The sequence below is a fragment of the Phocoena phocoena genome, chromosome 2 (genome assembly GCF_963924675.1).
Source record: "Phocoena phocoena chromosome 2, mPhoPho1.1, whole genome shotgun sequence".
NCBI classification, from domain to species: domain Eukaryota; kingdom Metazoa; phylum Chordata; class Mammalia; order Artiodactyla; family Phocoenidae; genus Phocoena; species Phocoena phocoena.
Window position 1 is genome coordinate 52504465 of NC_089220.1, and position 26375 is coordinate 52530839.

General features: G+C 36.1%; 1 protein-coding gene across 1 annotated transcript in view; it reads left to right on the plus strand.

Moving 5' to 3' along the window:
- MDGA2 (MAM domain containing glycosylphosphatidylinositol anchor 2) overlaps positions 1-26375 on the plus strand; it is an 841090-nt gene that overhangs the window by 453572 nt on the left and 361143 nt on the right. The window contains exon 5 of the mRNA XM_065871677.1: positions 584-758. Coding sequence (XP_065727749.1) covers positions 584-758 — 175 coding nt within the window. The remainder of the gene's footprint in view (positions 1-583; positions 759-26375) is intronic.

Here is a 26375-nt window from a genome sequence, read left to right on the forward strand (position 1 = left end):
AGACACGTCATTTGTGGGCTTATTAAAGCAAAAACATAAAAAAAAATTTTTAACAACCAGGTGTATAAAATTACACATAATTTCAATAAGCTATTATGGTAATATGCTTAAATTATCCAAATCAAATAGAAAATTTTGACTAAAATACTGAAGCATGTCCAGAAAGAAAGTGAGAACCTACCTGTAGTACCTTTACTAAGTAAATAAAAAGTGCCTTACAGGGTTTTGAAAATATGAGTGAGAATTTTAGAGTCTCAACAAAAAGAAACTAATCCATATTTTCAGTGTACTACTTATATTTAACTTCCTTTGTATTATGTTTATATTGCCCTTCACACTGGTTAAACTTGGAGGCACTCTATGCAACTGAATTAGAATTATACACACTATACAATGATGACATTGCATTTTAAACTTTTATAGTTGAATTACGTGTATAAACTTTTCTTCTTAATTTCCAATAACTTGCCAAAAATGGCACTGTAGCAGTTCTGAAAGCCAACTCTTCAAATGAATAATTGCTATTTAATTTTTCAGTGCGAAAACCAACCTAAAGTAACAATCTTTGTTGATGCTTGCTCAGATCAGGTGGACCAAAACAGCAGGAAGTGCCTCTGACAGATTCCAAGACTCAAGTGTCTTCAACGAGACTTTGAGGATTACAAATATTCAGCGACACCAAGGAGGCCGGTATTACTGTAAAGCAGAGAATGGCCTGGGGTCCCCAGCGATAAAGTCAATCAGAGTGGATGTGTACTGTAAGTAAATTTCCCAGAAATCTATAATTAGGTCTACTACAGGTTTCTTCTGTCTTACAACTTAAGATCTTTTTTTTTTATTATTATTGTTACATCTATTGAGAAAAACTAGGGTTTGTTCAAAAGAACAGAGTTCTATTTAGTTGAGAATGACAAGTGTATATGGTTGTGATAGCTCATTTAACATATTTCCAGAAGAAAGAATCTCCATTAGAAATTTTCATAGTTTTTATAATTAAATGATACATATTCATTATAGAACATTTAAGAACCAGATTAATAAGACAATAAATATCACTGAAAATCCAACCAATGACTGTTAGTGTTGAATGTATATACTTATTATATTTATATATAAATATGTAAATGCATATTTGTATTAAAAAATCATGCTGTACATACTGTAATTGGTTTTGTTAACTTTACCTATGTGTAATTTCTGTTATTCTTATTTTTTAAAATGCACATCATGAGCAAAGCTATTTGAATTGACTTGTGAAAGACCAAAATCTCAGTGTAGAGTCTGTTTTTGATCCAATTCTGTTGAAAGTAATCAGTACGTAGGGCAATGCTGTGCCACCTGGAATTGTTTGTTGATTTATTTTTGTTCTTGGTCTCAGTTTTCTACTTTTTGCTGTTAGCAAATATATTTAAAGTCCTCTTGGTCTCCTTACTTTCTTCCCCACCAAGACAAATTAAGGACCTACATTCAGTTTGGTCTTTTGCATAGGTTTCTATCTTTCCATTGTCTTTTTACAAGAACTTGCATTTTTTTGGTTAACTCTCTAGTGTTAGAATAAAAGGATTTTTTTAGTGATTCAGACATAAGTAACAAGTGAGGAGTTCCTGTTTTTCTACCCATCTTTCATTCTTTCCTTTTTTCTTTTCTTTCAGTCAGGGTAAGTGTTGCATAGTTGGGAAAGTGATGGGAATTATATGTGATTTATCAGATTCTGTTCTGTATCTCATGTAATTATTCAGGTGACTGAGAAGTGGGTGACAAGGCTGCATTTATGATTCACCTTCCACATTCAGGTGCTTGCGCCATTCCTGTAAAGGATGAGAGAGAAGAAGCCCATATCCAATCTTTCTAGCATTTCCTAGTCTCTTAGGCATCCCCTGGCATAACTAGGGCGTCTGTAGCCTATGTGCTGCTCTCTCCCTGTCCTTACAGGCCTTCAGGTTAGCCTTACCCCTATGCTTCCCAACAGTATAGCCTCTGGGCACCCCTCCCCTGATCAAATATTTATAGTAACATATACTTTAAAAAAATACTGTTTAGTGTTTTTCACATATAATTTTAAATGACACTAAATTTAATTTAAATGAATTAAACACTTCTATAATATAACTTTTTAAAGTACACATCTGTGTTTTTTGTTATAGTTTTGGTCATGAAGTTTGAAAATACACAACTTCGATACCTTAGACACAATTCTAAAATCTAAAACATTCTGCAGATTGAATGGGTGTGTTTTGTTTAATTTTATTGGTGGCAACATCTAACCTGAAATGACTTGAATACAAAAATAGAAAAGATTTTCTGGTCTTTATTTACCCTACTTTGTCTGAATAATTATATGTTTTGCTCTGGAAATAATGTATTTGATTACACAGTGTTGCCACAGAGCCTGCTGGCTGTGTTATATTATACATGGTATATGTACTTTATTATCTTCCTAAAATCTGAAATATTCTGAAAAACATTCCCCTAAGGCTTTGAATAAGAGATTGTGACTTGCATTGCCACTCCAATAAGTTTGATAAAAACAATAAAATTGTATTGCTGTGTTAAAAATCTGATACAAGAGGGAAATGACATTTTTAAAGACTTTTAAAAAGAGGCTTCTCTTCTTACTGCAGAACCTTTTCAGTACTATTCTGCATTATACCCCCTCTTTTTTTTTTTTTTTTTTTTTTGCTGTACGCAGGCCTCTCACTGCTGTGGGCTCTCCCGCTGCGGAGCACAGGCTCCGGACGCGCAGGCCCAGCGGCCATGGCTCACAGGCCCAGCCGCTCCGCAGCATGTGGGATCCTCCTGGACCGGGGCACGAACCCGTGTCCCCTGCATTGGCAGGCGGACTCTCAACCACTGCACCACCAGGGAAGCCCTATATCCACTCTTTTCTGTTTGTTCATATCCCTTGCTGTCCAGACTCAGTTGTGCCTCAGGATCTTAGTTCACATTGCACACTTGGGTGGAACTGACAGCACGACTCCCTCCAGTTTTCCCAAGCCCTGTTAGTCTTTTAAGGCCTGTGTTACCTTCCAAGCAGCCATGCTTGAAGGCACTAGCTCTATTCCCTTCTTCTATGCCTCCTTTGGGATTTTTCCCACACAACCCAAACTTGACAAACATCTTGTTCTATGTAGTTTAAGTTAAATGTCATGGTGATGCATACCATAGTGAAGTACTACTTTCAGTAAGTTTCTGGTGACAAGAATTATTAGAAAGCTGTCTAAAATTACATTATTTGAGAGAATAACATGTATTCAATTATGGACTGTATAAACAAATGTGACATCTCAATAATATAAATTTTCCTGGGAATACCTTACCTTCAGCTCCAGAGAAGATTTTTTTTTTTTTGGCCATGGCTGTGCAGCATGTGGCATCTTAGTTCCCTGACCAGGGATAGAACCCACACCCCCTGAAGTTGAAGCGTGGAGTCTTAACCACTGGATCACCAGGGAAGTCCCAGAGAAGATCTTTCTTATGGGGATCTAGACATGCGTTTTAAGTAGTTATGCCTATTTTGAAAGTTTAAATAAATAAATTCCTTCACATAGTAAATTTTCAAACATGTTTTGACTGGTAAGAATACTTTACAATTGAGACAATTAGGCCTTTTTGGGAATCCATGTTGTCCAAATATAACCTTGATTGAAAAACACAGTTTTTAAGCAACACAGTTTTTAGGCTCAAGTATGTTTTCTCTACATGAATATTTATACTTTAAAACCTGTCCTATCATTGTCAGTAGCAACATGACTAGCATATCAGTGCTGAGTTTAAACTTGGTAACCTTGACATCTAGAATTGGATTATAGTCTTAAGATTCATCTGCTACTTGGATTTTGATTTGATGTTGGACTGGTCGATTGAATAGAAATTCATTTTTATAAACCATAAACAAGTGAGCAACTTTATTTCAGGTGCTGTTGCTGTAACTACTTTTTGAAATGCTAAAACAATAGGATTAATTATTATTATTTTTTTTATGCTTGAAGTCATGGTTTTAGAATCATCAACTACACTGTAGACTTCTATTTCTTTTTCTAAACTAATTCATCAACATTGGTAGAACTTGGAGCAGAGTATAGGCATAGAATACAAAATACAAAATAATCTGCAGGTAAGGATTATATTTGCAACAACAAGCTGAGGCAAACTATGGCTTAGATTTAACAAAAATTCTAATAAATGGTATTAGAATTTATCCTTGAATCCCTTGTTATAGGTTGTCTTTTAAAAATCTTCCATAAAATATGAAGTTTATAGCCATCCTGGAGAGATTTCATAATAGTAAAAATGTGTATCTCTCATTAAACCCCATGTTCTGATCATAAGTTTCTAGACTTCAGAGCTAATACCTACCTAAAATAAAATTTAGTGCTGGGCTTCCCTGGTGGTGCAGTGGTTGAGAGTCTGCCTGCCGATGCAGGGGACGCGCAGGGGACGCGGGTTCGTGCCCCGGTCCGGGAGGATCCCACATGTGGAGCGGCTGGGCCGCTGAGCCTGCGCGTCTGGAGCCTGTGCTCCGCGATGGGAGAGGCCACAACAGTGAGAGGCCCGCATAACGCAAAAAAAAAAAAAAAATTTAGTGCTAACTCCTCATTATTTTGATAAGGAAATTTATTGTCAGAAGAGGAACCTGCTGCAATGCTGATTGATATAAAATGAGGTGATTTTATTAGATAGATATTTTGAAATATTTGTGACACTATATTAATATTTTGATCAATTTGAGAAGATTTATTAATTTAAATTAACAATTTCTTCCCACATAATTTTCTAAAATTTATTATAGTAGAAAAATTGGACCATATAGGTTTTATAAAGCAACTACCCAAATGTATTTTTTTTTGGTTTTCTCTGTGTTACTATTTTGAGAAGATACAGCTATGTTTCTCAGTTTATCATGACCTATCATTTTGTTTCTTAAGAATTCTAAAAGCATTCCAAAATGAAGTATAATTCCTTTAAAAGTATATTTATAAACAAGCAGATTTCATAACCACATAACTTATTTTTTTGTAAAATCTGACCTAGTGGTTTATACAAATATTTCTGATCAAAAGCTCATCAATTACAATTCTTCTTTTGCTGGGAAATAGCTTCTGAGGGTCTGAAAACTAACAGCTATATGTTTAAGAAAAACATGTAGGATTAGTTCTACTTAAACCTGCTGTTTTCAAACATATTCATTCTTCACATCTTCTCCCTAAAACTATGCTAAAACAATAATAAAGGAATAAAACAACAGTTCCAACAGCAAAACACATATCAACAGTGATAGAGGGAATGGGAGAGGAGATGACAGGAAAACAATTTTGAAGGAAAAGAATCAGATCAGGGAATGGCCACTGCTCAGCATACTAAAGAAAACTTGAATCAAAGCTGTCAGCATGTAGGAGGACAGAACTAGGCATACTGAAATGTTATCGAATTCTTAAATAACTCAGGAATTGGAGACACCATTTAGCTCTTAGAGTGTAATTCAGTCTAAAAACAGAAGAAGTGGTTGAAGGTCTATATAAGAAGAGTTAAATACTCAGATCTCCTTTCACATTTCACACAATTCAGTGCCCAACTACCTCCCTTCTCCCACCAACTTCCTAGTCAAATCCCTGCAGAAGGCTAGAAATTTATTTTTGTGAGATGTTGAGCCTGAGAAACTTTGAACTAAGAAACATGGAATCATTGAAAACAAAAGGCAACATAGTCTTAAATCAGGGTTATTAAGTGAAAGTTTACATACTCATCACAATCCCTTTTGACACTTGGTTCTGAGAATTCCTTCCTGGTGGAATATTGGAGAATTCCTATCTAGGAAAATTGATGATCTCTGGAGAAAAGGCTATAGATCCTGACAAAAGGGTCTTTGTCGAAACAACCTCACTAATACACTCACAGTGAAGCCTACTGTTGATCAACAGAGCTACCAATAAGCTCTTTTATAACTGAGTCTTAGATGTGAGTATACCAGATAACCAAACGTTTGAGACAATCTTCTAAAAAATAAAAGAGAGAAACCAAGAAAAATAAATGGGGAAAAGAATTCAGGAAACAAGGATACTTCAGGGAGACCAACTACAAAATAAAACACAATTATTGATATTTTTAATTAGTATTCTCAGAAAAAAAGGGAAATGTTGCATTCACATAACAAGAATAGGAAAAGAGAAACAAGGAATTTTCAGAGAACATCAGTGAACTCTTAGAATACTAAAAATGTTAACATAAAAATCAATAAAAGGTATGGAGATAAAGTTGATGAAATCTTACAGAGAATAAAACAAAATTTAACAATCAAAGGGATGGGAGAAGAAGGAGAAGATAAGAAGATTAGAGAAATGGTCCAGCTAATCTAACGTTTGAATAGAATTCCAAAAAGAGAAATAGAGATGAAGAATTTATTTTCTAAAAAATTAATAAAAATTTCTATCATATTTAGACATACGTTTCTAATTAAAAAGCACCCACTAGGTGTCTAGCACATAGAGTAAGCAAGATCCACACCAAAACACATCCACATGCAATTCAAACACTAGGATAAAAATGAAGATCTTAAATGTTTCCAGTGAGATTTTCATTTTTTCCAAAATGATCACATATAAAGAATTAGGAATCAAAATGGCATAATAGAAATTGGAAAGCTAAAAGACAATTGAGTAAAGCTTTTGAAATTCTGAAGGAAAACTATTTTCAAACTAGAATTTTTCTACACAACCAGACATATTTTTTTCAGGTATTGAAGAAGAAAGAAGACATTTTTAGACCTATAACATTTCGAAATTAGTTCTGCCACGTTCCCTTTCTCAGGACACTACTTTTAGGTATGTTCCACCAAAACTGATTTAAAAAATAGGAGATAAAATACCAAGCAAAATACTATGATGATAGCTGTGCCTTGGAAGTCAAGAGCAACCAAGACAGACTGAGTCTGGGAGAAGAGGCTTCATGAAGGATGTCTTCGGGAGAGAGATGCAACTAGCGGGCTATCTGATGGTTTAGAGAAGGATTTTACACTTCTCATGGAAAGCTTAATAATATGGTAATGATGGGTGTATACATGATTGAGGAAACAAAATGTGAGTGTTAATAACAGAACACAAAGAAAAAGTTGTATGAAATGAAATTAATTGAAATATATTACAAGGTTTAACTCTGAAGATATACTTGGATAATGATAACAATAGCAGTTGACTTAACCATAAGTATATAAATATAAGGAATATGGGGAAGGAGGAGAGTTAGTATAAGAGAACTAAAGGCTTCTCTTCAACAGGAAGAAATCAGTAAGACAACGTGAAAATGGGAAAAAAATCTATAAAGAGCAGTTAAACATTTAGAAATACAAAGGCAAAAACCAAAACTGGTTAAGAGATGCATTTGAAAGGTTGCCTCTGGGTATTAGAAATATTTGAGGTTGTGTTTTGTATAATCATTGGCTTTCTAAACTATGTGCATCTATAATTTGATAATTTTTAATTCATAAAATATAGATTTGAAGATTTTGCCTTGGAGGTCCTTGTTATTAAGCTCCTAGAAGTGAAAACTAATCCCATTCCAGATTTTATCAGAAGATTGTTGTCAATTCTAATTATATTTACACTTTTCTTTAATTCTCCATAAGAATTGATGTTCTTTGATATTTGACACCAAATCACTAAATAAAGTTGACTGAAAAGGTATCTTAAAAGAAAAGGACAGACAATAGCATAGGGAACATTGTTGCCACACTCTGACTAATTTTCCCCCCAACAGATAGAATAAAACTCTTTCACTACCATTTGTTTACTGGTGGTTTAGATGAAACATTTACAAAGTAAATTTTTACCCTTCTTCATGCCACAAATATGTGAGAGACTATTCAAAATATAGTTGCATTAAATTTTGTGAGGCTAAAAAGGAATTTATTACATAATTTGTACCTTCATTGAGTTTGAACTACTTAAAGAGACAACATGAAATATATAATTTATTTAAATGGGACACAAATGTTAAGCAAGAAAGTAAATAACATAAATGATGCCACACAATATGGATGATGTGTCAGATGGCACAGAAAATGGAAGAGTGAAATGGTACTGTGGCCTCTTATCATTAAAGAAGTAGGATTGACACTGTAGTTTGAAGGATGAGATTTGACATGCATCTGAAAACTTTTGGTGGTTTTTTGTCCTGAACTCTCTTTTTCCAGGATGTTTGTATAGCAAACAGCCTTAGATATTAGAGTAAGTATCTGCCTCCAGAGCAGAAGGAAGATTTGCTTCCTGACCAGGATAATAAAGGTAATGTCTCCCTCAGGGACAAAGATTAGGTATGTTTGCTAGTAGGACCTTTTAAGATCAGAAGTTTCTTAAACTCCAAATTCCTTAGCTGTGTCACAAACTATGTACAACATTCACCTGGACTGCTCCCACATTGCTCCTATGGAAATTGAAGGAGGAGAACCTATGATGACATGAGGTTCATCTGAGACTTGGGTGATAAAGTCCTTTGCTTCTGACTCAGGAGTCTCATGTCTTCTGTGAGCTTCCATGAAGCTGTGGCAGGCTAACTTGTTAGCTAGTAAATAGAGAAAATACCCGACTCTTCAGAGTTCTTACACAGTACGTTTAAATAAACAGAAGGGAAAGCCAAATGTATTCCATAATGAGTGAGTAGTTTGAAGACACAGAAGAGAGATTAAGTGAACTGTGTTTGGGGAATAGTGACTCAAATGGTGGGTTTAGAGGAAGAATGAAAGCTTAATTTGAAAAGTGGGCTGTCATATTGTGTTGAGATTTTACTGCTAATGTTTTCAGACCATATGAATGATTATCTGCTATTTATGTGAAATATAAAATGAAGAAATTATAATTTTAGGACTTCAGAATTACTGATGAGAATCAGCATTCTCCTAATACTAATACTGCTTCATTTGACCTACGAAACAATGGCCACTCATAAGGAACTCCAATATCTGTCTTTGGAGGAAGAGAGTATATTCTACAATATATAAAAAAAAAAGTAGGTTCATAGAATTTTGAAGTCCTCGTACTAAAATATATTTGTTACCTTGAGATTCTTGAGGGCGTATAAACAATTTTTTGAGAATGTGTTTCCATAATTCTTTCACTTATTCTCAGCCATGACTGTATTGCTCACAGGGTGATAGAGGTCATACAACTTTAAAGGTTAGGGTTTGATTAAACTTATTCTTAATTCAAAAAGAAATTAGATTCAGAGATGTTAGCTTAATAAGTTTTCATCTGTGCAGACACTGTTCACACATGAGACAAATCTTTTCCAATATCCATTAAACATTTTGTAAGCCTTCTTATTTCTGAAACATACTCCCCACTTTAATTTCACTTAGGTGGATTGTTGCATTTCATTATATTCAGAACAAGCAGTGAAATTTTTTGTCCTTGTCTGTTAGATTTTTTATTACATTTTCACCTGAGAAATTAACGGGAGATTAGGATGAAATGTTATCAGTTTATTCTCAGATGCAATTTACCTGTGTTAGAATTATAAAGGTCACAGTTAAAAAATATTGGCAATGAGTTGTTTGAGTTTATTTTTATTAGACCCATCAACATGACTTCTGGACAACAAAGTTTAGGTAGGAAAAATGTCTACAACGACTAATGGAAATTCTGGTAGCAAGACTACTGCCTTAAATCAATCTCATGAAACATAATTTTCTCACCACCATCCCTCCTCCCTTGGGTTGGAAGGTCTTAATGATGCTTGATATGGTAATTACAATGCTTATTAAAAATGGGTTGCTGTCATGGTAATTATCCTATTAATAAATTTCAAGACAGAATTTTGCAATTTTGTGTATCTGCAGATGAAGAATGCTTGCTTATCAGAGTTACTTACTCACGGGACACATGACCAATCTAATTCCCGAATAGTGTTAGCATTACTAATAAAAGAACTTAGTAACACACAAAAAAACCCTTTAGTGAAAACTACAGTGAGTGTATAGAGACTCCCACCAGGTCAAAGACCATGTTAGCATCATGCTAAGAATGCTTAAATTCCTGTAATCTTAGACATGAATAGGCAGATAAAGATGTATATTACATTCCTTTTAAACCCATCTAATTTCTTCTCCTCAGAGTCTTAGATAAAGTATACTTAGCTTCTGTAATATATTTTCAGCTTACAAGTTCTTTACTATTCTTTAAGTTCTTGTTCAATATTTTGTGCAACATTTGTAGATTTTTAAAAATTATGTTGCCTTTCCTAGGACTTTAAATATGCAAACATATGTCTACTCTTCCTTTCACGTGACCATTTTGTATATATGAACAAAGGCAATCTGACTCCCTGCACCTTTTTTTACTGATTCATTACTCCTATGTAATTTATTGTTGTTTGTATGAGACAGTTTCCAAACATTTTACCTTATAATGGACTCTCTTACCATGCTTAAGTTTGTCAGTATTTCCCCCCAAAAATTTAGTATAGATATCAGGTGATCCACACAGTCTAAATTGGAAGTATTATCCTTATAATCAAGAAATTTGTATTCTTGCTAATAAAATTATTTATTTTGGATTCTTTAAAAATTAAAGCAATAATATTTTTACTGTGTTGATTTGAATTGGCTTGTGGTAAGAATGTTTTTCACCTAGACATTTGAAAATTTACATTCTGTTAACATTTTTTGTGCAGTTGATTATATTGTAACCTGAAGGCAGAATCTTATATTCCTGGTTAATTTCGTTTTATTTTTATCTGTGCCTAAGTATTTTAAGATTTTAAAATATTTTTGTTGTAGAATTATATTTCCTATTTATTCATTTTATATTTTTCTATTTTGTTTAAAATATTATTTGTTTCCTAAATTTCATCAAATTCATTGCTAAAATATATCCTAGGGGCAAGACCAAGATCAACCCACTTTAATATGCTGTACTAAATACACCTCCAATTTTAGGCTATCAGTTATGACCTGTGATAGACACTTTCCAGATGTTTACCAAACCAGTGTTAATTTCCTTAATACACAGATGAACTCTATTTCCCAGTCTCTTTGTCTAGTGGGGTCATGAGACAAGTTTGGCAAGTGGAATGTGAGAGGAAGTGACATGTGCCATACTCAGGTTGAGTGTCTGAAACATCTCACACAGTTCTGTACAGAGTGTCTTGATTTATCTATCTCTCCATACAGAGGCTCCTGTAAAGTGTCTGACGACCCATTGGTTTTTGGAGCCACACAATGGAAAGACTGTGAATAACAAAAATCATCATTTATTTATTTATTTTTGGCCATGCCATGGAGCATGTGAGATCTTAGTTCCCTGACCAGGGATCAAACCCATGCCCCCTGCAGTGGAAGCATGGACTCCTAACTACTGGACCTTCAGTGAATTCCCCAGAGTCACCATGTAGAGGAAAGCTACCCAGGAGACCTATAAGAGTAGGAGAAATTGCATTGCAATTTTCATGAAAGGAAGATTTTTTGTTGTTTTTTAAGCCACTGAGGTTTTAGGGATATCTGTTATACTTATTCTAATCACTATTTTCTTGATTACTACTTCCATCTATTCTCCATTTCTACAGTGTATTTATGAAATTATAGAGAGTCTTCAAAAAAGTATTGGTCATTTTGTTCTTTTTAGCACATTTTAAGGGTCAGAAGTAAATACACTTTAACAAAAACAACCACATGAAAGAAAGAAATCCATTTATTGATTATGTGTACTAAATGGATAAAGTAGGAAAATTACTAATTTCTCAGATTCCAATTTTACAATCCCTGCCCACAGTGTAGGAAATACTCCTGGTCTAAGACTTCTCTCCCTTGGAACTCTACGTTAATATCTTCTGCAGCTGAACCAGTTTCTAGTTTGTCATTTTTCCCATTCTTTCATGAAGCAAGGGTAGGACTGTGTCTCAATGGAAGAATATAATGCCAATATGTCAGCTTCATTCTATGACTTATTTTTAATAATGTCTCAAATTCTATTCATCAGAAAAGAATCCAATTTTTATTTGTCTAAAGTTGCAACAACTGAAGTATGAAGTAGTTGCTATTTACTTAAGCAGACCAGTTTAATAAATTGGGTTAATCCAGTTTTACATTTTGACCTGCAGTATGTTTTAGACGAACAAGATTTAGTTTTTAAACCTAAATATTAACATAGATTTTTTAACAGGAAAAGAATATTCATCTGTGAAGGATGGTTCCTATAGCAAAACTGAAATCTGATTACCATTTTTATTCTAACCCCATGATTAATCACAGAGATAATATTTATAAAGAGTTCCTGCATGTGTAAAAGTGGAGAATATAAAAAAAAAAGATTTCTCTCAGTCATGATGTACCAAAAATACAGAATTTCACTGATCAACTATTGCAATAGAAAATGTATTGGTGACCTCTGATACCTTCTTCTCATTCTTTATTTCTGGGCACACTGGAGTGACTTCCAAATGCATGTACCTGAAAATTCTTTTCCTAGAGATTTTTTTGGTTTCCAGAGTCTACTCTGCCCGTATTCTCAGCAGGTAGAAGTTTTGAGAAATTAATGCTCACCCCTATATCTTTGAAAAAATTATTAGTGGGAGTTGGTGTACAAATACCTCAGCTACCATGGTCCTTGGATGGGATGACTCAGAGAGACTGTTTCACTGTTTCCAAGAGTTCCTCGGGAAAATTAAATTCTAATTCTTCACAATTGTCACCAGTTTAATAATGCATCATTTATATATATATATATATATATATTTTTTTTTTTTTTTTTTTTCCCACACACACACTTTCCCAATACCTTATGGGTGTTTCTGGGAACACTTTTCAAATGCCCATTGTGCATTTGAGTCTTTGTCATAGAGCTTGCTTCTGGGGGAACTCAAAAAGACACATGTTGATAAAGGGAAGTATGATGATAAATTATTCTAGAATGTTAACAGTTTGATTTTAGTTTCAGGAGCCAGCTACACATCTGACTCATTTGTATTTTCATAACCTTTATCAAAAGTTATTTTGTACATAGTGAGTGTTAAAATATTGATTAGCATGTATTTTGACTCATCTAATTTGCAATATAATTTTCATGTAATTACCCGGTATCTTTTTAAATAATAAGTTCAGGATTTTGTCCAGCATCAATTTCAAGGTATAATTTTTTTTATTTCATCTCTAGAGAAGAGGAAATCTTGAATACTCTTTTATTCTCTTCTATTGGTGAGTTTCATTTACAGTTGTCAAATTTAGTGGAACAGAATCTGAAGCATATCACTGGGTCTATAGAAGACTTAGCTCTTCTTAATTCCCCGTAAACATTGCCTGTTTCATACCTGTTCACTGCTTCTTATTCAGAGAACATAATGGAAGAGTTTCTTTGAAACCAGTTTAGCCCTATCTTTCTCAAGCTGATTGTTTCTCATTCATTACTGATCAAACACACCCTCCTAAGAGCTATTCACAGAGCACGGACTGGAATCCTTTCCTGATTCCACAGGCACAGAACCAGAGTAGCTACCAACAGCTTTCTCTCAGTTGCTCTTCACCTGTTCCTACTGCCTTTAGGTCCTTGTGCTCATTCAATCTGATTCTGAAAATCCCAAGCATTCAGAGCCTTCTGGACTGGAGGTCCCCAAAGGCTACTTCCAGTTATAGTCAGTCAGTTTGCCATGTTATTTGAGGACCCACTATATGTAAAACATTCTAACTAGAAGATATGGTGAGAGATAAAACAAAAACACAAGGCCTTTGCCCTAAAGAAGTTTATAATTAGCTGGAGATTTGAAAAATAGACATAGAAAGGAACGTGTATGAAAAATAGACTGGTGAGTAAAATGTATATGTGTATTAAAAGTACTAGGGGAAACGTGATATGAAATATGACATCAATTAGAAAGTCTTTCCACTAGGTATATTAAAGAATTCAAGAAAATAGGTATAATTATTAAATCAACATGCACTTAACTGCTAGGTTGTTAGGTAAAAACTATCAATTCTTGAACAAACTTATTTACTGAAAAGTAGCAATGTTTTTCACAAAAGTTGGTGACTATTCTAATGGGCAGATATGTTGATATTTTTATGTTTATTTTTACCAACAAGTTGAAACAAAATGTTTGTGTCTAAATTCAGTAAAGGTTCTTTCTCGTATCTAAAAAATTATTTAAAAGTTTTATCTGTCATTTTAAAATGGTAAATTCATTGATTAAACCAAGTAAAAGGACCTTTAGAAAACAGACCATTGGCTATGTGAGATTCCTTAGCCTAAAGTTAAATGACAGGCAGATGTTCCTGCTGAGTCAACCAGACTCAAGATTGCTATTCAGTGTTCTGATTTCCAGTTCATGGACCCTCTGAGTCTAGTTTTCTCCCTGAGATAAAGTCTACTACTATCAAATCTATATTGCATACATATTTCATTTAAAAAAGTTAGAAGCAATATAATTTGTACAAATAAAGTAGCAAATAAAATGATTTGAATCTGAAAAACATGTATGAGGATGTTTAATTAGATTTATTTCACATGTTTTTAAATCTAGCAAATTCTGAGTCTCACCAAGAGGTTAAAGTAAAAGTTTGAGTAGTAAAGTATTACAGTTGAGGCTATTATGTGACTAATACTTTCTCTGAATTTATTCAGAATGTATTACAGTCTCAAATTTATAACAGTTCCAAGAAAACCTAGTAAACTTTGCTCTGCAGCTCTGTCTATACCATGAGTCAGATGAAATAATTTGGAATATTAATTCTTGGCTAGCTTTATAAGACAAGATAGAAAGATACTCATAGATGGTAAAAAAGCAATTAGATTTATACAAGATAAGAAGCTCTTTAAAATTAAAATGACTTCTACCTCCAAATTTAAATTAAGGCAAGATTTAAAAAAATTTTTTTTCTTTTGACAATTAAAGAAAATCGTTCTTGTCAGCCTGGCCAAGGATATGACATGTGACCTTGTTTTGATACTTCATATTTTGAAAAACTTAGCTCTCTTCTCTTGATACAGGGAGAAATTAACAGTTTTTAGCATCTGTCCCATACTGGTATGGCTGCACACCACATATTAAAGTATCTGAAAAGTACGCCTACTTTCAAGCTCTTAAATTGAAAATGAAATGAAAGCATTTAAACTCTGCTAGAGTGCAGCAGTTTTGTTTGTTTTGTTTGGTTTCTGTTTTTAATTCATGGTCACTTGGGTTTGACACTAGACTTAGAATATAAAAATTCATGTTTTTTTATGAGGTAACTATGAGGCATATATGTATTCAAGACATCCAGATGGCTGTGAATGAAGTCAATTTCAGCCATTTTCAAGTGTCCAGCCCTAAGAGTTATATTCAAAATGTGGAGTGAACACATAAAGAAGGGCTTTTAGAAATCTTTTCCAATGTTCAGAATGAGCTATATTAGAGAAAGGGTAACAGATGCTGTTTTGTAATCCCACCTCCAACTGTTTTATTCCAGTCCCTCAGCGGAACCCCACACCTGCTTCCTGCAGACCTCTCCTACAACTGTAGTACTCCTCTTGAATTTATCTGCATATCATTGCCAGATCCATCTCTCTTAATTCAGGGCTCATCATAATACTTGTCACTAAAAATTCTACATTCATTCTTTATTTTCTTACTAATAAAACTCCAAATTCCTTGTGCTTGTTTTTTTTTCCTACTTTTGACATGTAATCCTTCATCCTCCCAAACCGATGTCCTCCTCACCTCGCCTCTCCTCTTTGTCTTGCTCTCTGTATTCTAGCTGACCGTGGCCCTCTCCTGCTGCTGAAGGGCCTGGGCTTACTTCTGTCTACACACTGTGTTTATAACTTTGTTTTTTTAACTTTATACCTCAAATATTTCATGGAATTACCTGCCTCTTTATGTTACATGTACAATATGCTTTGTGAATCCTCCAGGCCATTTTAAGATTCAGTTTTTAAGATTTTTAGAAAGGTTATGGTGAACATACAGTATTTTTTATAACATCACCAGTGACTCCATGATGAAAATATTAACATTCTCCAGCCCTCTCTATACCCTGAGTTATATCAAACATGAAGTGGGAGAAATGAACTTTATAAATAGCCTCAAATCATTTGAAGGCAATTGTTGTCATCAAAAGAGCTCAGGCCATGTCAGATTTTGTTTTCAAATGGGTTATGGAAAATCTTTCCTTTCTGAGAGTTTCTTATTCTTTAGAACTGTGTGGAAGAATTTGTTTAATTGTACATAAGGCACAAGGTCAATCTGTATCAATAGTTATTTTGTATGTTGACAGGTATTATATAATGATTCATGCCTATAAATTTTGTTTTTCTAAAGGCCTTGTAAACTCCTAGAGAGCAAGGATCACCTTATGTCATTATTTAGTATACTCCTGTCCAAATGACCAGCTCAATGCTGAACTTGCAGTAGGGTATAAGAAATGGGTGTTTGTGGAGGGATAGATTAATTTCGGAGATGCACCTAGAAGTAAAATCAAACTACTTGACCTGATCTCTTTCAGAATGTGTATCTGAATGTTTATCTTTCTTTAGACATGTGGCCCCTCTTTTATGACCTCCAAATTCTTAGAAATAGCCTATATAACTTAAATTCTGTGAGTCCCCATTTCCTGTCATAAATAACATTGCCAAATAATAGTAATACTATTTAAGCTCTTTATGGTTTTCCACTGCTTAAAAATTGGGTTCTGATACATTTCCTGAGTCAAGATCCAGGCAAAGAAATGATGGCATGTGTCCGTCCGTATGTCCATTGGGAACAGATAGCAAATGGCTTGTGATTTTAAAGGCAGTTCACTGAGAGAAGACAGTATGCTGTAGTTGGAAAACTCAGTTTCTTTCCTTTATTTTCTCTGTGAGTATGAAACAACGTTTCCAATGAGAGGGTGACATCTGGAAAAAAATGCCTTTGAATAGCGTGCTTTGTGAGAGTGAAATCCTACTTCATGTGGTATTATATATAGTGGCCCATTCAGTATTCATTCAACAAACAATTCTTAAATGATGTCTGTGTGGCAGATTCTGTATGACTCTGTGTTGGTGTTTTACAAAGTCAACACAGTTCATATCATCAGAGAGAATATGATCCAGAAGAGATAGTTAAGATACTTGCTGTAGTAGCTGAAATGCTGAGCTAAGATTGAGAAATCATGGTTCCATGTTTTCTTAATGCTGGCTGTGAGACTTGGTAAATTATGAATTCAATAAAGAGACAACTTTCCTGGGTTTCATGATTTTTTTTCTTTCTAAATGAACAGATTGGACTAAAATATCTTTAATCTTAAATTCCTTCATTCTGAATTTTTTATAGAGAAGATGCTTCAAATTAAACAAAACATCTAGAATGAAGATTTTGAGTGTGTACTGGGGCATGGAAGAGATTAAAGCTCCAATAAACAAAAATTTACTTTTTTTTTTCCTAAGAACAGTTCTGAATAATTATAATGATATTTCAGTAAACATTTTTTTAGGTACCTATTAGCCTTGGGGATATTAAAATGTATAAAGCATACTATCTGCCCACTAATAAGTTACAGCCTCTTTTGAAAGTATGAATAGATGTAAGCTCATAAACACAAAGGTGTATTACAGAAGTCAGGGAAAGAAATAGTCACTAAATATTGGCATGATTAAAGGAAAGGCATGAAAGAAAGTTACAAAGATAAGACTTAGATCAGTTGAGATGGAGAAGGGAGAATATTTCTGATTGGGAGAATGGGACTGGCCAAGGGTGGATATGAAATTATGTATGGCATTCTTAGGAGAGCTTGACTGTATTACATTGGTGGGAGAGAATGATTTGGGTAAAGGTTACAGGCCAAATATTTTCTGAATATTTAGGCAGTGGCCTGGAATGTAAACTTAAATAGTTCATTTATCATCTTGTGGGGAGTGAGGAGCCATATATGAATTGCTGAGCAAGGCCATGTGTATAGTTTGTGATGTGAAAAAAGAATTGCTGGTAGAAGTATGAAGAGAGAAAGCAAGAAAAGCCTCATTTCCTACACCTGTGACTTGGGTCACTCAATTTAAATAGCTTGTTCGAGTCTTCACAGCATGTTGGTGGCAGGAATTAGAAAGTAAATCTTTTAACTATGTGATTGGTATCATGGTGAAATTGTCTTAGAATGAAATAATATTGGTAATAAAGAAACTCTGGTAAGTATTCCTCTTCATCATGTTATTTTTCACCAACTCAGCAAAACACTGTGAGCCTGAGCTGTTTTAAACTATTGTCAATAAGCTAATTTATTTAGTGAGAACACATTTTTGAGTTTCTACTCTTTATAAAACAATACTACGTGTGGAGAAGGTGTTACAACTAATAGGAACTTAAAAAAGAATGAGAGAGTGTATTTTTTTAAAGAACTGAAAATATAGTCTCTGTGCTCTAGTTTGGAAGAGAATGGAAAATCTGCCTGAAATGAGGTAACAGATTATTATATGGTTTGTCAATGAGTACATTAGATTTATTTTTTCTTTTGTATTTCATGATTTCCTTTCCCACTGAATTTTATTTTATTTGAAGCACATGTAGACACAGAACACATATCCTCCACATAATTTAATAATTTTATAAGGTCATTTTTAATGGATTGTTGCTACTGAATTTTCTCACTCACCATAGTAAGTTCATAACCATTCAGTTCTGTCTTTCATATAGTCTCTTCTTGCAAGGTAAACATGCAGTGTTGTGCTAAAACAGGAATAAATCACTATAATTGGTCATTTTCACTACACTTGATAGAAAAAAATGAGGTGGAATGAATCTATTCAATATGCATAAAAAGTTATTAATTACTAAGCCTTTCAGTAAAGACTGTATAGCCTTTTCAAAATGTTCACTATGTATGAGTTCATTTCTAATTGCGGGGTTTTTTTAAGTATATCTTCATACTTTTCTTTTCCAAATATTATACTGTGCCAACTCTAATTTTTCCTGTTGACACCTCTCAGAACTCACCATCCTTCTAACCTTGCCAAAATGCCCCCACGTGTATTCATCTGCTTCCTTGCAACTAGACTGTGTCCTCAGGAAGTGTTGTTGGAGATGCTTCTTTCTTTCTCACAGCCCTGAAGCCACATTGTGCTTCTTATCTCGGGTTATATATCTTGATCTCTTGTGAACCTTTAAAAAAATTATAGATCCTTAGTCAATCTCCGGTTTCAAAAGTAGGTATCTGCCTCAAAGTTATGCCCTTTTCACACTCTGTCAAAATCCAAAGCTCTCCCTAAAGGTTTTTGAAAATTGCCCTAGTTTGTAGAGCTTTCTGCCTCCTGGGCTTCCCAACTTCTCTGTCTCTGTCACCATGCAGTCCTATTTTGCCCAAACAGGAAGCATGGTCCATTTGATTTCACACAAAACTCCACAACCACCAAGCCTCCAATGAACACAGTAAACTTTATTAAAACTTGCAAGCTATGATGGAGGCACATTTGCATCCCAGCAATACAAACAACTTTACCTGGACCTGGTGGAATTATTGATCTTCTTGTGTTCTCTTGGTGTGTTCAGATGCTCTGTGTCTTCCTGGTGCCTTTCTCCTGGTGCCTTTCTCTTTCTTTCAGGAACAGTACAATAATCTTATCCCCATCTGCCACCAACTCCTCCCTCATGAAAAACAATATAGCCTTCTTCTGAAGCCTAATAGGCTGTCCCTCCAGTCCTTCCAGTTTCACTTTCATCTTGAACACATAATTGTATTTTCAAAAGGATGATCTCCTTGGGGAAATTAGTGTGAGATAGTAGATTATAAAATTCCTCCACCTCATTAGAGTTACATAAAGAGTATCTAGAACTCTGTAACTGCACAGTGCCTAGGCAATATCTATGATTGACTCTACTTGCTTATACTTTTTATTAATATGTATAGGTATATGTTAAGACCATAAAGGCAAACCTTTACCTTCAAGTCAAACATGACAATTGATAACTCTTTTCAAGTGTTTTAAGTACCAGAACTGGAAAGAAAAGAGTTATTTTCCAGTATTTCAAAGATTTCTCTTAACCTTGTATTTAGTTGATTATTGTTATAATAATTTTGTAGCAAGCATTTGTTCAACAATGCACTGAGAATCAATTATGTGCCACTAATCTGGGCACCACGGTCAGTAGAGTGTCATTCTTTTTTTTTTTTTTTTTTTTTTTTTTTGCGGTACGCGGGCCTCTCACTGTTGTGGCCTCTCCCGTTGCGGAGCACAGGCTCCAGACGCGCAGACTCAGCCATGGCTCACAGGCCCAGCCGCTCTGCGGCATTTGGGATCCTCCCGGACCGGGTCACGAACCCGTGTCCCCTGCATTGGCAGGCAGACTCTCAACCACTGTGCCACCAGGGAAGCCCAGTAGAGTGTCATTCTTATGAGTACAGACATTGAACAAAGCTGCTGGGTTCCAATCCTGGATCTACCATTGTCAATTCTGTAATGTGTGTAACCATATAATCCATATACTTTCACTCTCTGAACATCATGCTACTAATTCTGCTCATTATTATTATACCGGATATATATGGTTGTTGTAAGGAGAAAATTATTTAGGACATTTAAAGTTCCTAGATCCATGGCTGACACAAAGTCAAAGCTCAGGAAGGTCATCTCTTAGTTGCGATTAACAAGTGACATGCTAGCAGTGTAGAAGACTACAGAGTAGTTTCAAGAAGGGTGGTCATCACTGTCTCCATTTTAAACTTAATATGAATTGATGCTTCTAAAGAGGCACTTCAGTAAATTAGTGGACTACTTCCAAGGGTAGGAATTGTTCAGTGAGTTAATCTAATCACAAGAGACCATCTCCACAATTACTAGCTTTATGACCTTGGACAAATTGCTTAACCCCTTATTAAAGGGCAACAATGATATCTAGTCCATATAGCTGTTATTACCTAATTATTACAACTGCATTTACTAACATTAATCAAGTGCCTACTATTTGCTCGGCAAAGTGCTGAGCCCATTTTAAGGATTTTGCCATTTAATTCATACAACTATAATGGTTTAGTATGGTGACTGACATGGTAAAAACTCATTAAAGGATATCTAGAAGAAAAATTGTAGGAATGAAAAGAAGAGGGCTTCCCTGGTGGCACAGTGGTTGAGAGTCCGCCTGCCGATGCAGGGGACACGGGTTCGTGCCCCGGTCCGGGAAGATCCCACATGCTGCAGAGCGGCTAGGCCCGTGAGCCATGGCCGCTGAGCCTGCGCGTCCGGAGCCTGTGCTCTGCAATGGGAGAGGCTACAACAGTGAGAGGCCTGTGTACCACAAAAAACGCCCCCCCCCAAAAAAAAAAAAAAAGAAGAAGAGGCAGTGGGATATATCATATTGATTTTATTTGTTTATGCATAGGTACAAGAGAAGCATATAAAATCATTATATCACTGTTAATACTATTACTACTCAATAATAACAAAGATAACATTTCATAGCATTTAGTATGAATATACACTCTGTCAAGTTCATCACGTGTCAATTCATTAAATATACACACTTTTCATTTTATAGATAATGAAATTGAGTGTAAAGAAAGATAAATATAAGATATAAGACAGCAGGGGTATTTGATGTGAGTGAGATTCTGGAGGGAATAGAATAAAAAACTCAGATAGGTAACTTGAAGAAAGTCTAACTTTCTTGCTTTGTAATAACAAGGCAGGCAAGAAGGAAATAGAAAAAGATACAGATAAAGTAGGCTGGTAGTGGCTGGGAAGATGAAGTTTTGGTCTACTAAAATAAAAGGTAAGTCATTTGATGAGAATGTGGGCAGAGGCTGCGTTAGAGGTCTGAAGAAAATTCTGCATATTTGGAGCATTTGTGAGGCATGGAAATGCCATTTATTTCAAGGAAGGTGGCTTGTGAAACATCATGAAAGGCTCAGTTAGTTTGGCCTGTAGGTACACCAGGCAAGACAGAGGGAAAGAATAGGGGTCCCATGTAGGAAAAGCAACAATCTGGGTTTACAATTGCAGGGATAGACTGCCTTTTTGTATATCTCAAAGTCCAGGTAATAATCTTGTTAGAGGGTGGCTAAGGTGGAATGAAAGTTACCATCCTTTTGGTAGAGAGTAGATAAGGAATTTAGAGTTAGTGAGGACTCATGCAGCACTGATGTGGGTATTGAAATCACTGAGTTTGATGGCAGGAAACATGGTGGAGGAAGAGGTTGTAAACTAGGTATAAAAGAGTTCCTTAAGAAGTTGATGGAATGGATAGGTTAGCAGATGATGCAATATGAATAGGAAGAGAGAAGCTGCATATATATAGTTCCCTGTGCTACACAGTAGAACCTTGTTGTTTAACCATTGTATATATAACAGTTTACATCTGCTACTCCCAAACTCCCAATCCCTCCCTCCCCGACCCTCCCTGATTTTTCTATTTGTGTAGATTTTAACTTTATTTTAAATGCAATTTTTAATTCATTATATTCCTGTACTAGGCATAGTTTCTAGATGACTGTCTATAGCTATTTGCTATAGGTCTCTGGCATTTTAGATATACACAAATTGAAGAGAATATACAATTTACTTATAAGTTCCTTAGCTGTTTTCCTAACTTCCAACTGTCGGTTATGGACTGAAGCAAACTTTGAATCATTGTTACAATAATATTTTAAGGTTCTATCCAAGAACTTTGGAAAACTTTGTAGATATGTCTGTATTAATCATTTTCACGTGGCCCAATAAAACCAGTTCATTAAACACACCCCACAGTGAGATATAGTACAAATTCTGGTCCTTAATGTCTTCACATTTTGATAATAGGTGTTTTCAGAGACTGAAATTTTAAATTAATGTAAGGATTATAAGTGCTCTAGGGGACATAAGAATATTTCCTCTGTTCCCTAGTTAAATTGCAGTATTATTATCCTTGGACTGTTAAGCCACAATTTTGTTGAAAAGAGGATGCTTTTTGTGGTGGTTCAATAAATGTAAAAACTATTGCCAACATTGATGGAAATTTGAAGAATTAAATACAGTCATCTAATCTCAACACATAAGTAATGTGTACATGGAAAGAATACAATTTGAAGTTGAAAGAATGACAGTTTTCACCCCACTGGTTTTTTTTTTTTTTTTGCGGTACGCGGGCCTCTCACTGCTGTGGCCTCTCCCGTTGCGGGGCACAGGCTCCGGATGCGCAGGCTCAGCGGCCATGGCTCACGGGCCCCACAGCTCTGCGGCGTGTGGGATCTTCCCGGACCGGGGCACGGACCCGTGTCCCCTGCATCGGCAGGCGGACTCTCAACCACTGCACCACCAGGGAAGCCCCACCCCACTGGTTTTAAATATAATATGTACTACCTTTATTTAACCATTATACTAAGGTTTGTACTAAAATACAGGGATTGTACTTTAATGCACAGGAGAGAAAATGTGAGAGTTTGTGTCTTATATCAAACACATTCATGTCACAATTATTCCAGAATACATAAAATAAATAAGAAAGTGATAATATAAAGGAAACATGAGCAATGCATTTGGTCCCGTCTCTATTTTAATAGTAAATGGCTATGGGAAGGTAATAAATTGTCTTTAAAGTCAGGTTTTCTGATGCTAGAAAAGGAACAGTGGTAATAACCTTTGCAGAGCTGTTTTGAAAGGGGGAGGGGAGAAGGAGAGAGATTGATTGATTCATCTAATTACCTGATTTCAATACTAGGGTAACTTAAACCATCTTTACCTGTGTGCTATCCCTTTATCTGAATCTTCAGTTCAATACTATAGTTTTGTTGTGGTTTTCTGGTTTCTTATGAGCTGATTGCTTTACTTCATCAGACCCAAGTGTTATTTTGAAACTGTGCTTCCTAGAGAAGGCCAAGGGGCCAGTTGACCTAGTTGAACAAGAACTCTTTAATAATCCCTCTTAGACAAAGGAATGATCTCAAGATAAGTATTTTTAAAAGGAACAAGAACTTCTGTGTCTGAATACTATAAAAGGGTAAAAATACATCAAAACGGACAAATTAACTGAAATTTCATATCAAGAACCAACTGATGGTTAAATTTTTGATGATTAAACTGATGATATAATAACACATAGACAGTAAAGCTACTTTGAACACTTTTTGTAAAATTATTGGTTATTCAGCAAAAAAACAGAATATTAATGTTCTATATTCTCCTGAATAAACTTGAGCCTGGATCTTCTGAATCTGTTGTTATTCTATTAAATTAGCATTTCACGTCAAATATTTAAAAACATTGTTATGTGTGGAGATTTTTTCAATTCTTTCAACTCTATTAACAAAATATAATTTTGTTGTCCAGGATACAGTATAGTATAATGCAAATACAAATCTGATATGGGTTAAAAAAATATATTCTGCTCTTTATGTTAGTGGTTAATGAGCAAAATATTGCATCTAAGTCTAATTAAAATGACCAAATGATAAATATACACTAAGACTAAATTAATGGAAGTCTACTATTTAGAAGTTCATCTTTTTACTATTGTCTTCTATTTTTATAGTATGTTTAAAGTAATTTTAGGCTGAAGGGGGTAAAGAGGTACAAAGTTCCACTTGTAAAATAAATAAGTCGTGGGGATATAATGTACAACATGGTGACTACAGTCAATAATATTGTATTGTGGGAGAGGAGTCAAGATGGCAGACTAGGAGGACGTGGAATTTGTCGCTCCTGACAAGTACATCAAGAATACATCTACAAATAGAACAATTCTCATAGAGCACCTGCTGAACATTAGCAGAAGACTTTGAACACCTAAAAGGACAAGAAAAATCCCCTCACGACTGGGTAGGATGAAAGAAAGAATAAAAAAAGAACACAGGAATCAAAAAAGGGGCCAGCAACCCTAGTGGGAAGCTGAAGGTGAGGAAAGTCCCTGCACTCAGAAAAACTCTCTCACAGTGGGGAAATCAGGCTGGGACAGAAAAGGACCTTCTTGGGATCAAAGGAAAATGCAGTGGATGGTCTGTGGAAGGCAAGACAAAGTAAAAACTGCACGCATGGTCTACACCGCAGCTCTGCACATTCCAGCCTAGGTCCTGAGTCACCTGTTGCAAAGGGGGGCTGTGTGCTGGAAAGTGGGGTTTGGAGCACGGACCCAGGGAGGGGACAGCTGTTGGCTGTGAAAATACAGCCTGAAGGGACAGGAGTAAGGAGTTCCACAACCGGGAAAGTTTGTGGGAAAAGCCTGGGACACCACAGAAGCAAGGCATCATTGTTGAGTGGTATGCAAGGGGCGGAGCCACCATTACAACCCCTTTCCCAACCATCGGCTTCTTCAACCTCCACGGGCACTGGGAGAGGCTCCCATTGGAGTGGACCCACCTGCCCCTCGGGCCAGGGTCTCCTCAGCCCTTCTGGGCTCCAGAGGTCTGAGAGCTACCCATCCCAAAGCCTACTTGGGAATCAACCTTGGGTGGCCCTGCCTGGGACGAGAGTCCACTGATGCTGGCTGGGGCTGAGTGCTAAAGCGTGGGGATGGGAGAACATATCCAGGGAGAGGAGCGCTGTTGGCTGCCTGGATACAGCAGAGGGGGCAGGATTGAGGGGATGCATGGCTAGGAATGCCCTAGAGGAAGTGTGGTCTCCCTGGAAAGCAAGGTGCCATTGTTGAGAGGCACGTGGGGGGCAGGGCCACCACCGCCCCCACACGCCAGTTCCTCCCTCTGTGGTCAGTTGGAGGGACTCCCACCAGAGCAAGCGTGCCAGTCTGTTGCAACTGCCTGCAGGTCCCCACCACTGCAGGCAACTTGCACACACCCCCATTTGTAGCCACCGTACCCCTTCCCAGCCTGAGTAAGTGTGCCCCAAGCAGCCACTGCTTTCTCTCCCTCTTGCCTGGGCAAGGAACAGATGCCTGAGGGTGGTGCACATGAAGAGATGAGGTCAAAGCCAACGCTGAGCCCCAGGGGTGGTGCAAATAGGGAAGAGGAATGGAAATCTTTCCATGCAGCTACACAAGCCTCACATTAAATCCCCAAGATCAGCTCGGTAAATCCTGCATCTGTGGAATACCTGAATAGACAATGAGTATTCCCACAATTGAGACTGGTCTATCCTTCACAGCAGTGGACTTTGGGGGCAAGTACACAGGGGAGTCGGGATAGGTCAGAGTCTGAGCTGGGCCCACAGTGCTCACAGCATGTCCAGAGATCTACTTAGAGGTATTGGAAGGCTTCCTGGGGAGGCAGGGATTGGCTCCACTCATTAGACGAGTAAGGTCACTGACAATGGAGGCCCCAGGAAAATATTCTTATTACCATCATTATTTTTTTGTTTCTTTCTTTTTTTTTTTTTTTTTGTCGGTATGCAGGCCTCTCACTGTTGTGGCCTCTCCCGTCGCGGAGCACAGGCTCCGGACACGCAGGCTCAGCAGCCATGGCTCACGGGCCCAGCCACTCTGCAGCATGTAGGATCTTCCCGGACCGGGGCACGAACCCGTGTCCCCTGCGTCAG